Source organism: Sinocyclocheilus rhinocerous, unplaced genomic scaffold, assembly GCF_001515625.1.
Source record: "Sinocyclocheilus rhinocerous isolate Xijiao unplaced genomic scaffold, SAMN03320098_v1.1 scaffold1576, whole genome shotgun sequence".
Lineage (NCBI taxonomy): Eukaryota > Metazoa > Chordata > Actinopteri > Cypriniformes > Cyprinidae > Sinocyclocheilus > Sinocyclocheilus rhinocerous.
The window spans coordinates 69,640-82,985 of NW_015628323.1; the positions used below are offsets into that span (position 1 = coordinate 69,640).

At 36.5% G+C, this 13,346-nt stretch overlaps 3 protein-coding genes across 5 annotated transcripts in view; 2 read left to right on the forward strand and 1 right to left on the reverse strand.

The window, feature by feature from the left end:
• Positions 1-5,673, forward strand: part of LOC107737425 (SPARC-related modular calcium-binding protein 1-like) — a 9,596-nt gene extending 3,923 nt beyond the window's left edge. Inside the window, exons 4-12 of the mRNA XM_016548912.1 lie at positions 291-390; positions 627-677; positions 753-815; positions 908-988; positions 1,063-1,255; positions 1,336-1,415; positions 3,163-3,313; positions 3,754-3,837; positions 4,910-5,673. Of these exons, the coding sequence (XP_016404398.1) occupies positions 291-390; positions 627-677; positions 753-815; positions 908-988; positions 1,063-1,255; positions 1,336-1,415; positions 3,163-3,313; positions 3,754-3,837; positions 4,910-5,165 (1,059 nt within the window). The 3' untranslated portion in view covers positions 5,166-5,673. The remainder of the gene's footprint in view (positions 1-290; positions 391-626; positions 678-752; positions 816-907; positions 989-1,062; positions 1,256-1,335; positions 1,416-3,162; positions 3,314-3,753; positions 3,838-4,909) is intronic.
• actn4 (actinin, alpha 4) overlaps positions 1-12,678 on the forward strand; it is a 30,625-nt gene extending 17,947 nt beyond the window's left edge. For both annotated transcript variants that reach the window (XM_016548906.1, XM_016548907.1), the window contains one exon: positions 12,668-12,678. The gene's annotated coding sequence lies outside the window, so the exon portion shown is untranslated. The remainder of the gene's footprint in view (positions 1-12,667) is intronic.
• Positions 7,865-10,050, reverse strand: LOC107737421 (C-C motif chemokine 27-like). Of its 2 annotated transcripts, XM_016548908.1 has the most exons (3): positions 9,792-10,050; positions 8,140-8,258; positions 7,865-8,072 (listed from the first exon to the last, which is right to left on the reverse strand). In XM_016548908.1, exons 1-3 carry the CDS (start codon positions 9,831-9,833, stop codon positions 7,970-7,972), a joined length of 264 nt encoding a protein of 87 aa, XP_016404394.1. In that variant the 5' UTR covers positions 9,834-10,050; the 3' UTR covers positions 7,865-7,969. The 2 variants fall into 2 exon arrangements, with proteins under 2 accessions (XP_016404394.1, XP_016404395.1); XM_016548909.1 differs by having other exon boundaries at positions 7,865-8,258.
• Positions 12,679-13,346: the final 668 nt, after the last annotated feature.

Here is a 13,346-nt window from a genome sequence, read left to right on the forward strand (position 1 = left end):
GCAATAACCCCGTGAAGCCGTGGGTTACAGTGAATTTATAACAGCTAACAACGCCCCTTAGCTGTTATAAATTCACTGTAAACCATGGCTTCTTGGGGCTTATTGCTTTAGTATACATATATAATATTCAAATTAATATCTTAATTAATACTTGATGGCATTATTTGATGACTGCAAATACAGCCCTGAAATCTGTTTTCGATGTAAAAAAAACAACAGTTTCCATCAACCATGACTCAATGCTCCAATGAATACAAATGCATTGAACTCTTATGACCTTTGACCTGTAGGTGCAATGTCACAATCAGACGGGTTACTGCTGGTGCTCCTCTCCTGATGGGATTCCTATGAGCGGAAGCTCTGTCTTACACCTGCGGCCCAACTGCACTGGTGAGTCCTGTTTGAGAGCACAATCAACTAGTGATACAATATAAACCGTGGGCCTTATTCAGGATTCTCTAAACCACTGGACTTCGAGTAATAAAATACAGTGAAAACATCTCTAGATCACTAAGAACAGCCTAGCACTGCAAGTTTTGCACGGGCAAGCGTCACTCACATTTTCTTAACAAAATTCAAAGCAGTTTAATAGTTTTATCACTCAATTATGTCAATCTGTGTTGAAGGTCAGATGTCAGATATGGCTCAGGAAACTGAACAAGAATTAGCACAAGCAAGTGAGAAGAACACACACACACATACACAATTAAATAAGTGTCCCAGTATCTGCCATGTTTCCCCTCTGGGTTTAGAGCGAGGGGTTCAGTGGCGCTCCACTCCAGACCCTGAGCAGCGCTCTGCTCTGAACACTGCAGGTGAGCATTCAGTGTCAATTACTTTATACTTATACTTTATATTACTATTCATATATATATATGCCATTAATGAAAAATCATTTTAAATTCAGGAGTCACAGTGCCTCCATTTTGGGCAACAATCCTTCTGAACTCTGACCCGAATGGAAACCGTTCTGTCAGGCGACCCGCAGGTGAGAAGGAGAGACGATTGAGGCTTCATCTGAGTGTTTTGAAGACTGAATTTGTTTTGTGTTTTACTCTGCAGACTCTTTAAAGACCTGCAAACATGAGCGAATGTCTGTGCTCACTGAAGCGGCCATTCGAGGCTCAGAAGAGCGTTTTGTCCCAGAATGCAGTGCAGATGGGAGGTACAGAGCCGTTCAGTGTCACAGCAGCACAGGATACTGCTGGTGCGTGAGAGTGGATTCAGGGCGGCCCGTCCCGCGCACTTCAGCCAGGTAGGGAGGTTGTGTGTGTGTGTGTCTGTGTGTGTATTAGTGAGTGTAGAAAACTCTACATGATTCTGAACTGTGTGCAGGAACCAACTGCCTGACTGCAGCGCTCAGGAAACACACACGCTTATCATCAACAACAGCTACACACACACTCCTCTCTCAGGTCAGTATTAGAGAAGTGACATGCAGAATGGGAAGAATGTCAAAGCAACAAATCCTGTAGAGGGAAAACATGCATTTACCCTTTTAAATCTAGACATGACCAAGTTGTTTATACAAGGTATCATATAGACCATATGTGGAAGCTTGTTTCCGCAAAGGAGTAAAAAAATAAAAAGTTAATTTTAAAGGTAATATCTAACCGTTCAGAATTTTTATCTCACAATTTGGACTTTTTCCTTCATGATTCTGAGTTTATATCTCACAAATCAGACTTTTTTCTTACACTGCTGAGGAAAGATTGTCAGTAACTTGGAAGAATTGTGAGATACAAACTCAGAATTGAATGAAAAAGTCATCATAAAAAAAAATAGCGAGATGTAAAATTAGAATTGAGTAGAAAAAGCCTGAATTGAGATGCAAACTTATAATTGCAAGAAAAAATCTGAATTGTGAGATATAAACTTAAAATTGTGAGAGAAAATTCTGAATTGTAAGATACAAACCCAGAATTGTAAGAAGAAAAAAAAAAGTCTGAATTGAGATGAACTCAGAATTTAGGTAAACAAAGTCTGAATTGTGAGACATTGCAATTCTTGACTTTTTTCTCAGAATCTTGCAACTGCCAGTTTATAACTCAATTCTGAGTTTATATCTAACAATTATGAACTTTTTTTCTCACAATTCTGAGAAAGTCACCTTTTTTTATTCCATGGCGAAAATAAGCTTCCATACAATACTAGACTCATGGGCATTTATGTTAGGGCGAAGAACCACCAAAATGTCAATATCGCAGCACTAATTTGTCTGTAAAAGGTGTATTTTTATCATAAGTACATTTAAAGCAGCACTATGTAACTTTTTCTGTGTTCAAAATTTGCTAAATGTATATAATGAGCGAGTACATCATGAATTCATCTTCCAAACCGCGTTTTTGTCTTATTCCGAATCACTACGGTACACTTATAATAAGTACTTATATTTGGACTATTGTAGGCTGGTCGGGTCGTCACAGCTGCGGAGTAACACATACCTGCGTGAATCGCCAGAGACATAAACTTAGAGAAGTAGCTCCGGTTGGAATGTTCTTCCGCGGGATGTGTGCAGTTCTGTTTATTAACCGCTAGAGCGCCAAAAGTTACATAGTGCTGCTTTAAAGGATCTTTTATAGAGTTGTATATACCATTTCGAATTAAAATTTTATACAATATTTGTATTAATACAGATTTCTGGCATGAAACTCTAGATGGCGCAGTCCAATAGATCTAACTCAGTATGACATAATGACATCATCATCACATGGCACAGCTTATTGGTTCTCTCCTGGATCGGTAGCCAATAAGCTCGCTGCTCAACATTCAAATACTTAGCTAATGTTTGTGGTAGCAGTTTGCAGCACACTTCAGAAACCCTCCTCCTTCCCCAGCTCCACCTGTATAGATCTGCTACAGGGTGATCATGTATGTTATGGGGGTTATTCATGTTATATGTAGAGCAGCAGTATTTCTTACATGCTCACAGCAGCATGCTGTGGATGTATTGGCAGTAGCAAGTCTCGGTACTTGCTCTGCCGCAGCAGCGTAGCAGATCTATTCCACCAAGACCCAATACATTAACATTCTCATGTACATTACCATGCAAATCACTCCGAGAAAAAAATCTTAGCCTGTTTGACTCTCTACAATATATATATATATATCATTATATATCATATAATATGTCATTTGCGATATCTGTCTGTGTTTGTGTAGGTTGTCCCAGTGTACGAAAGGCAGAATTTCTCAAGAGTTTAATACAAGCATTCCAGCAGGAAGTTGAAAGTGGTGCTTCATATTCTCAGTACAGGTTAGAGATGCACACATCAATTACAGTCATTAGACATCATGATATTGAGTCATCAGAGTAAACGGTCACTCGGTGCATTGATCTGATCCCAGGCGACATTTCAGCGTTTATTTGTGAGTGCAGTTTGCAGCACACTTCAGAAACCCTCCTCCTTCCCCAGCTCCACCTGTATAGATCTGCTACAGGGTGATCATGTATGTTATGGGGGTTATTCATGTTATATGTAGAGCAGCAGTATTTCTTACATGCTCACAGCAGCATGCTGTGGATGTATTGGCAGTAGCAAGTCTCGGTACTTGCTCTGCCGCAGCAGCGTAGCAGATCTATTCCACCAAGACCCAATACATTAACATTCTCATGTACATTACCATGCAAATCACTCCGAGAAAAAAATCTTAGCCTGTTTGACTCTCTACAATATATATATATATATATCATTATATATCATATAATATGTCATTTGCGATATCTGTCTGTGTTTGTGTAGGTTGTCCCAGTGTACGAAAGGCAGAATTTCTCAAGAGTTTAATACAAGCATTCCAGCAGGAAGTTGAAAGTGGTGCTTCATATTCTCAGTACAGGTTAGAGATGCACACATCAATTACAGTCATTAGACATCATGATATTGAGTCATCAGAGTAAACGGTCACTCGGTGCATTGATCTGATCCCAGGCGACATTTCAGCGTTTATTTGTGAGTGAATCAACAGCATGGATCAAGGTTGAATCACTTGAATTTCATTTCGATTTTGCATTTTGAATCAACATTATCATAGATTAATTAAAGTTCAGTTTTGGTTTATACGTATTTTTTTTACCTTTTTACAACAATTTGAAACTTTTTCAAAAATTGAAACCGCAACTAATATTATTTCAACCACATTTCAATGTTGAAGGTCAGTTTCTGACTCAACAAATGAAATAAAATGTTGTAAGTATGAACATTATTTTTGCAATTCAGTTTGGTTGCTGAAATGACTTGCTTCACATGTAAAACAATGTTGTTATTTTTAACTAAAACTATTAAAAACATTTTTATTAATTGAAACATATATATATATATGTGTGTGTGTGTGTGTGTGTATATATATATATATATATATATATATAATATTAGAATTAATTAGAATAGTTGCCTGTGCAACTGACTGAAATAAAATAAGTTTAAATAAAACTAGTAAATATACAAATAAAGCTAACTAGAAATAATAATAAAACTAATACAAATATTTGATGAAAAACAAAGGCTTAAAAAATGTAAATTAAAATTAGAAATGATGCCTTGACAACTTACTGAAATGAAATGTTTAAACTGAAGTACTAAAATGACTGAAATTAAAACTGAATAAATGTAAATAAAGCTTAATAGAAATATTTTAAAATGAAATCACATACTAAAAATAACAGCTCATTCAAAATGTTAATAAATACTATTACAGTATATAAATAATACTAAAATATCAGTTTAAAAATACAAGAAAAATCACAAAATATTGTTTCATTAATTTATGCATGCACTTTGTAATCTTTAATGATTTTAAATACATTTCTACGTTCTCATTTCTGTGGCAGGTCTAGAACGTATGTTGATGTAGAACCTCTGTTATGACTTGGGTTTTGTGTGAAGTGTATGATGCTGTTCTTGTCTCTCAGGACACCTGCGGCCCGTCCTCATGTCCTCAGCTCTCCGGCCTCTTTCTCGTCTGTTCAAACTCTCCGTCTGTACTTTACGCTGCAGGACACAGACGCTGACGGGCTTCTGAGCGAGCGGGAAGCGCGTCCGTTACGTCTCCTGCTCCGCAGAACTCTGCGTCCTCGCCGCTGTGCCAAGAAGTTCATGCAGTTCTGTGACCAGAACGCAGACCGCCACCTAAGCGCTCAAGAACTCACTTCCTGTCTTGGTATTTAAGGCCGGACTCCATAAATATTGTGCAAGATGAAGTATCTTTGGAAATGGTTTGAGACGTCAGTTTGACCTTCATCTCCTCACAGCTCTTTTGAGTCTCAGACTGCAGCGTTCAATCACTTCACTCTGGGTTTTTGAATCTGTTTCAGCTCTCGCAGCCGCTCTGACCTTTTCACTTATGCAAGTCCAAACACCGCACCTTTCAAATAAAGGACTTGTTATTGGTTCTGTAAAAATAACCACGGTTAAGCCTTTCTGGCCACTGGAGCGGTCGAGTGTGTGTGACTGTGTATTTGAGTGGCTAAGACAGCGAGTTTGGACACGGTACAGTACCATGGTAAATTAACATCTTAATCATTCGGTGTTCATGACATGCAGTAGGATCTGAAAGTCTGAGACCACATTGATAACTTAAATATCTACTTTTTTTATTTAAATTTGGAATTAACTAGAAAGTTTTAGGACCAAATACTAAGAAATTCTGAAATGCATCTATGTCTTTTTAATTCATTTTTCAGCCAAAAAATATGCAATTCAAATTCAAAAGTCTGGGGTCAGTACATTTTTACATTTTTTTTTTTTTTTGTTGAAAGAAATTTATACTTTTGTTCAGCAAGGATGTGTTAAATCGATACAAAAAAGTCATAGTAAAGACTCATATTGCTAGAAAAAAAAACTTTTTAAAACTTTTTATTCATCAAAGAATCCTCAAAAAGTATCACAGGTTCCAAAGAAAATGTATAAAACAGAGAGTTCCGGTCCTTGATTCTGATTGGCTGAGCCACGTTTGAAGCCGTTGTAAATGACACTACAAACATACACCTTTGTTTACTTCTGTGTGTTGCTCGGCAACCACTTTGTTGGAACCACAACTGTTTCTGAGGAACTACATTGTTTGGTGGAAGAATACTGTTTTTATTAATATCATTACACTTTATTTGCTCTGTTTTATTTTGTTAAACCTTACTATGTATATGGAATAACCGTTTTATAAAAGCAATAAGCCCGCGAAGCCGTGGTTTACAGTGAATTTATAACAGCTAAGGGGGTTTTAGGCACTCCGCTTCGCATCGCAATGCCCCTTAGCTGTTATAAATGCACTGTAAACCACGGCTTCTTGGGGTTTATTGCTTTAATTAAGCAGCACAAATGTTTCTAACATTGATAATAAATCAGAATATTAGAATGATTTCTGAAGGATCATGTGACACTGAAGACTGGAGTAATGATGCTGAAAATTCTGCATGGCATCACAAATATATTTTGAAGTATATTAAAATAAAAAATGTCCATTTAAATTGTAATAATATTTCACAATATTACTGTTTTTATTTTGTAAATAAAAATAAATGCAGCCTTGGTGAGCAGAAGAGACTTGAAAAATCTTACTGATCCCAAACTTTCAAACGGCATATACTATATGCCAAAGTACCTTGGTATAAGTGTCATGGTTTTTTATAAAAGCACAATAAAGGTGTTTGTCTTGAGTTTTGTGTTTCTTTAAACCTGACAAGCCTTAAGGAGGTCAAAACCACAGAAAATCCTTGAATATGAATGAAAGAATCATAATAATGTGACTCAGACACCCTTGACAGGTGTAAAGATTTTTAAGCCACATTTACACATTATACTCATTTACTCCAGTGTGTGTTTGCTAAGCTCATTCTATATAATATGTCTGTGCATGTGTTTAAATGTTGGTGTGTGTTTGCTATTCCATATTGTTGTTGTTTTTTGTATTGTACACTACTAACAGCTTACCTGACTGAATGTGTTTCTCCTGATCTTAACGTTTGACCTGCTTAGTTGGATAGTGAAGTAAAAGCAGCAGCACCAAAGCACATCCCTAGGTGGCAGTGCAACTCTAGTCCAGATCTGAGTGATTCTGCATTGAGAGACTGACTGTTTTTGACTTTTGACTATCAATTTGCTGCATGCATGATACAATTTTGAAGTGGCTTTGCTTGACGAGACATTTGGTAGCAAGTAAGAGAGATATTGGTTGCTTTGTCATAATCATAAAAACTGTTGTTTTTGAAACACCTAAAAACTGGGCTGTTAAGGTTACAGACACTCCTTCTAAATGGGCTCCCTTTATCACCCATTTCACCGATTACTAGGGATGTAACGATTCACTCAACTCACGATTCGATTCCCAAACAAAGATGCTGCGTACATGCAACATGATCAGTTTTTAATCTAAATTAGATTGTATAATTTCGAAATTTGAAGCAAAAACAGAATGGTATGACTTCAGTTTTGTGAAACTACATAAAAATATCTGCATGAAACTGCGGCGCTGAACGAGACGCAGATTCACTCTCTGCCAGCAGGTGGCGCTTTAAAATAACAAAATTTAAATATAATGTAAATGTAAATAACAAAACTAAATTGAAATCCAAATCAAATACATAAGTAACACAAATAAATCTCTTCATATAACAAACTTAAGGCTTTGTCTGTGCTCTTTCCATTTAAAATTAGAGGCAATCACTGCATTTTATTACTACTAAAAACCACTGAAAACAACTTATACTACACTTATATACAAACTAGAGAATATAGACAACAGAAAGATAAACAAAAGGTAATACGAACACTCACCAACATGCAGCCAAAACTGGAAAAAAAGGTTTTATTTCATTAAAAAGCAGAGCATACAAAGAATATATACTGTATGTTGTAGTAACCTGCATCATGTCTGGTACTATTAGCTGAAAAATAACTTTTAAAACATCCAAGGCAGCAAATATTGAAACTATATCTCTGCCATCAGGATTCTAAACAGATTTCACAATCACATTCATTCATTTCTTGTTTGCATTTAAGCCAGGTTGGGATTCGTGAATCTTATTCAGTTTCTTCAACAGTCTGGGATGTGCACAGAACAGTTTGTTTCTGATATGTAATCTGAAGAGCAGTAAATACAGGAGCACATGATTCATATGTCATTTGTGTTTGTATGTTAAACACTCACATCAATGCATCAATGTGGCAGGCACCATAGTTGCTCTGTATCTCACATCTGGAAACTAATCGAAGAATGCGCCTTGGGATTTTCTCTAAAACGGTCACAGCACCTGGGAGGGGGATATCCTGGAACAAAGTCAAGATTCACTATGTCTGTATTTGTGTCCATTAAATCCTCTTAGAACAAAACTTGAGCTCATGTCACATTTCATATTTAACATTTCATATTTCAACATTACATTTTGTAATTTGCAACAACACAAATTCATAAAGGGAGCAGAAAGAGTACAAATTAAAGCAGCACAATCTAATCATCATTATCATTTTATTGCTAGCCTGAAGAGCAGGGGCGGATTTAGTGAATTAGGGGCCCATACATATGCACACATTTACCTAGATCAACTTTGAGGTTCCTTTTTTGTTGTGATGCTTGAGATACAGGTTTTCACAAAAACAAAATAAATTCTGAAATAATAAACCTCACAATTGAGCCTTTAAATATATATTTTTAAAGGGGTCATATGATGCTGCTAAAAAGAACATTATTTTGTGTATTTGGTGTAATGAAATGTGTTTATGCGGTTTAAAGTAAAAAAAAAACAACATTATTTTCCACATACTGTACATTATTGTTTCTCCTTCCTGCCCCGCCTTTTTGAAACGCGTCGATTTTTACAAAACTAATCGGTCTGAAAAGCGAGGTGTGCTCTGATTAGCCAGCTATCCAGTGCGTTGTGATTGACCGAATACCTCAAGCGTGTGACGGAAATGTTACGCCTTTATAAAGAATATCTCTTTGGATTTGAGACTTTAGTCTTTGTAACTTTACAGATCTTCTTTATGCACCAAGAGCTTGTAACACTCCAAAGAGAAAGGAACATTTTAAATCGCATCATATGACCCCTTTAAAGAAAAGGGATGAGTCAGAAGTATAAATTATTATATTACTTTAAAACGGGGTTATGTGGGTGGGTTTTCACATTGGACTGACTCTGAACAAAAATTAGAGACTGGATTATTGAAAATGCACATTCATTCTGCACCAGTAGGAGGCGCTTTTGGACGTCAGAAATATAGCCGTTTCCCGTCACGTCTGTAAACAAAAGCAGCGCTCTGCTCATAAACGCTACTTTCTCAGATAAAATGAAAATGCCAGCGAAACTTTTCTGAAGACAGTCGGTTCCCTTCAGAGATTCATTCATATAAAAACTTGAATTAGTGACAATGAGAAAAGTCCACTGACGAGTTACCAGCGTAAACCTGGGCTCCCAATTGCTTACTCTTTCCAAAGGCTGTCTAATTTTAAACTTTAAAATACATTTATTTTTTAGTTATTTTAACTATAACATTTAAATGAAACTGAAAAAAAAAAAAACATAATGAAAAGAAAATACATTTACACACCAAAGGATTATATCAACCAAAAAAGTGAGATGCTACTTGGGTCCTTATAAATGAGCAAGCGGCATTTAAAACAAACATGCACGCTGTTGCCCAATATTTAATTACAGCTTCAAATGCATGATATTTTCTTTTGCCACAAGCAGAATACACAAAAAGCATGTTCAACTCAGACACATCCGCGCTTAATGCGCATCTCGTATATGAAAAATATTTTAAGGGGCCCGTGGCTTTTGGGGGCCAAAGACGGTTGCCTACCTTTGCCAAATGGGTAAATCCGCCTCTGCTGAGGAGCATCATGACAGAATGTGTCAGGTTTAGGCTGTATTGGTCCCAGTAGATGATTCTGAGCTTCAGTGCTGGTGAGGATGATGGCGATGCACATGAGCAGCAGTAAATATGTTGCTTTGGGCCCCATGGCTGAAACAGCAATGAGAGGGAATACGACGTTTACACTAGTGTTTTCGTTTTAAAACGCGTAACGTTTGCTGCGGTTCTTCCTGGCTTCCACACTACTCCAGAGTATTTTACTGTTTGATTCTCAAAAACGGAAATGTTTGGAAATGCTGCAGACCCCGTTTTAGACTCAAAACTCTGGTGTTGTGTAATATTTAGTTCCTGTGAAAAACTCTTCCAGTTCCCCTATTGTGGCCGTTGAGACCCTTAAAAATATTAAATGTGCTTGCTAACCTAACGTTATCTGAGCTCTTTGCCAGAATAAGTTACAATGAGAAGAATATTTACAAATATTATGTCAGCTCACCGTTAGACATGATTATGAAACTTCATGAGACGATTTGTGTTTTTACTTGTATATCAGTGCTGTAGGGCTTGTGCTTCAATGCTCAGACTAAACCAGTAGATTCTGTTCAATTTGATTGTAATGTGTTCATATTAAAAGTAGTGAATAGAATTGAACAGTCTGTATTTGTATCATCTATATCTTTTTTTTTTTCAATCTACATTATGTTGTCAAATCCATCTCTCCATCTTTCTATCACTCCTACCATAATCAGATTTTGTCCTGTAGGTGTGCAGCGGGGAGAAATTGGACATGAATAAATCATAAATCTACTTCATTTCTGAAGCCAGATTCAGTCTCCCTGTTAAGATCAGGATAATAAGCACGTTGAAGGACTGAATTAAATAAAGTGTGAGACAGAGTGATTTGCAGCACAGTTCCTGTTGGAAAAACCAGGTCATAGCAGCTTAAGGTGGTCAGGTTAGTTTCTAGAATAACAACCAATAACTTTTATGTTTCTGCTCTTATGTGTTCTGCTAAATAACCAGCTTAACCTTGGCCCCAGTAGTTTGCAGTTTAGAGAAAGAACTCACTGCCCAGCTGAACCAAAACCAGATAGAAACCCACATATATAATGGTTTAGAATGGGAAATGTATGTGTTTTAGTGGAAACTGTAATGGTCCCTACTGGTAAATTGTTTGCCTGTATTGGTGCCATGTTTAAACCGCTAAATCCTAATTTGGCCCAAAACACACCGCTGGACAGGGTTGCCAGGTCTGTAACAAAACCAGCCTAAATGCAAATCAAAAATATCCCAAAACAATCCCAGTGACCCTATCCAAATATCAAAACTCAACATATGCCACTTCCATGCCTAAAATATATATTTTACTTTCACTGTGTGACATTATAACTCCTGTGATGATTTCTACTGTTCTACCCTTTTTTCTTTTCAGCAAGATGGATTTGCCAAATCAGGTAAAACAGACATTTGAAAGTTATATAGTAGCATGTAAAAAAAAAAGTTTAAAAAAACATGTTATGTAGAATTAGAACGGTTCAGTATATATTTTTAAGTTGGCAGCAGGCACCGCCATTTGTAACTTGGATGTTTTGCAAGACTTCCGGTCTTTCTAGTTATTCTACCTGTAGAAAACAGCCTGATATGTTGCTAACTGTTATTTGTTTTCATATTATTTTAATGTATTATAAACATTATAAACACACTGGTTTGTAGCTCAAATAGTTTTACGCTGCACATCTTCCAGTTTTACTAGCGGCTAATGAATGGGAAGTCTCCCGCATTGAAATAAAACAGTTTACTTCCGCGTTGCATAAAAGGTGGATATACTTTTTTTTATTTTTTTTTTAAAATCCTCTCAACCTTTAGTTCTGAATTCTTTTTGGACGGTTCAAAAGTCCTCCAAAAGTGCTTCATAATTTAAACCCTTTTCTCATGAAAGCAGTTTGAACAGCGTTTGACTTTAGTCGGCTACAGACAAGTGGTCTTTTCCACCGTGTTCTCTGTTCAAACGAAGGGAAATGAAGTGGACACACAAAGGCTAGTGATGGAGAATAGAGGAATAGAAGGGATTAGACGAGTGTCGAAGCAGTAATGGATGTGTTGACGTGTCGGAGCTCGTCCTCAATTACGGCCTCTTTATGAGACCTCACGCCGAGTTGTGAGAGGATTTTAGCAGTCTTTTAAAATCCAAAGTCATTTATGAATGAAAAGAATGAGGTACTATTGACGAGAGAGACATAAAATCGTGTGAGATCTTCCTCCATATAGAAACGCGCCCACACACACACCTCATGCCAATGGTGTGTATTGTCTGGCTAAATCTATCATCTTTTGTCGCGGTTCCTTCATGCTTGACGCTTTAGAGGAGCTGAAATTGGCTGTCAGTATTCTGGTCCTGGACTCGGAGCTCCTAATGGAATAAATTGGTTCCAAGATGTTCAATTTAACTGTGACCCAACACCTCGGAAAGATGATTCATCTGATATGCAAACCAGAGCGTGACCAACAGGCAAGAAACGGCAAATGAACTGCTCTCTCTCTCTCTCTCTCACACTCACACACACACACACACACACACACGCAGACAAGAAGGTTAAGTGCATATACAAGGTCAGCTACATGATTTTACTAATTTGCTGATTGGTCTCGACTGTGCAACGCATAGAAACAGTGCTACTACTGATAGTTCAGACCTGCTGTAAACTTGTTTACTGACCTAAACTGGGGGCTGTTTCATAAAACAAGTTTACCAAACAAGCCAGGCTTACTTCAATTATTCTGGCTTATTTTGAACCAAATCAACTGACAATAAGTCAGACTAACTGAAATAAATCTGGCTTATTTGATGATCTCAGATAACGCTGTAGTCTCTTTCTACTGTACTACAGGTATTTATTGCCTTAGCCAGTGCTTGTGAGGCATCTTCACCATCAAAGATAGTATTTGTCTTCTCTATAAAGTGGCTCCATGTTTGAAATGAATGCTGCTATAAACTCAGTAGCTATTTTCTTTCTTTCAGTTAATTAAAATTGGCTGACAGGCCACCATAAGAGAAGTAAAAAAATTTGAATTCCAGCAAAATTGTGAAATATTATTACAATTTAAAATAACTATTTTCTGTGTGAAAATATTTAAAAATGTAATTTATTCCTGTGATGCAAAGCTGAATTTTCATCATCATCACTCCAGTCTTCAGTGTCACATGATCCTTCAGAAATCAGTATAATATGCTGATCTGCTGCTCAAGAAACATTTATGATTGTTATCAGTTTTGAAAACAGTTGTGTTGCTTCATATTTTTGTGTAAACACATTTTTAGGATTCTTTGATGAACAGAAAGTTAAAATAGAATTTTTGTAACACTCTGTTGACTGTCACTTTTGATCAATACTGTATAAAATGTATTAATTTATTACAAAAATCTCACGTGTATATATACACACATATTTAATTATAGTATAATTATATTTTAAATATTGTAGAATTAATTAAATTATATATAATGAAATAATTGTTATATAATAAATTATAATATTATATTATATC

Excerpts from the sequence above, each read along its gene's own strand:
- LOC107737421 (XM_016548908.1), bottom strand. The coding sequence starts at position 9,833 with ATGATGCTCCTCAGCAGAGGCGGATTTACCCATTTGGCAAAG. Across the intron at positions 8,259-9,791 it reads GATTTACCCATTTGGCAAAG|GATATCCCCCTCCCAGGTGC; the intron begins GTAGGCAACCGT and ends ACTTTGTTCCAG. Across the intron at positions 8,073-8,139 it reads TGCCACATTGATGCATTGAT|ATTACATATCAGAAACAAAC; the intron begins GTGAGTGTTTAA and ends ACTGCTCTTCAG.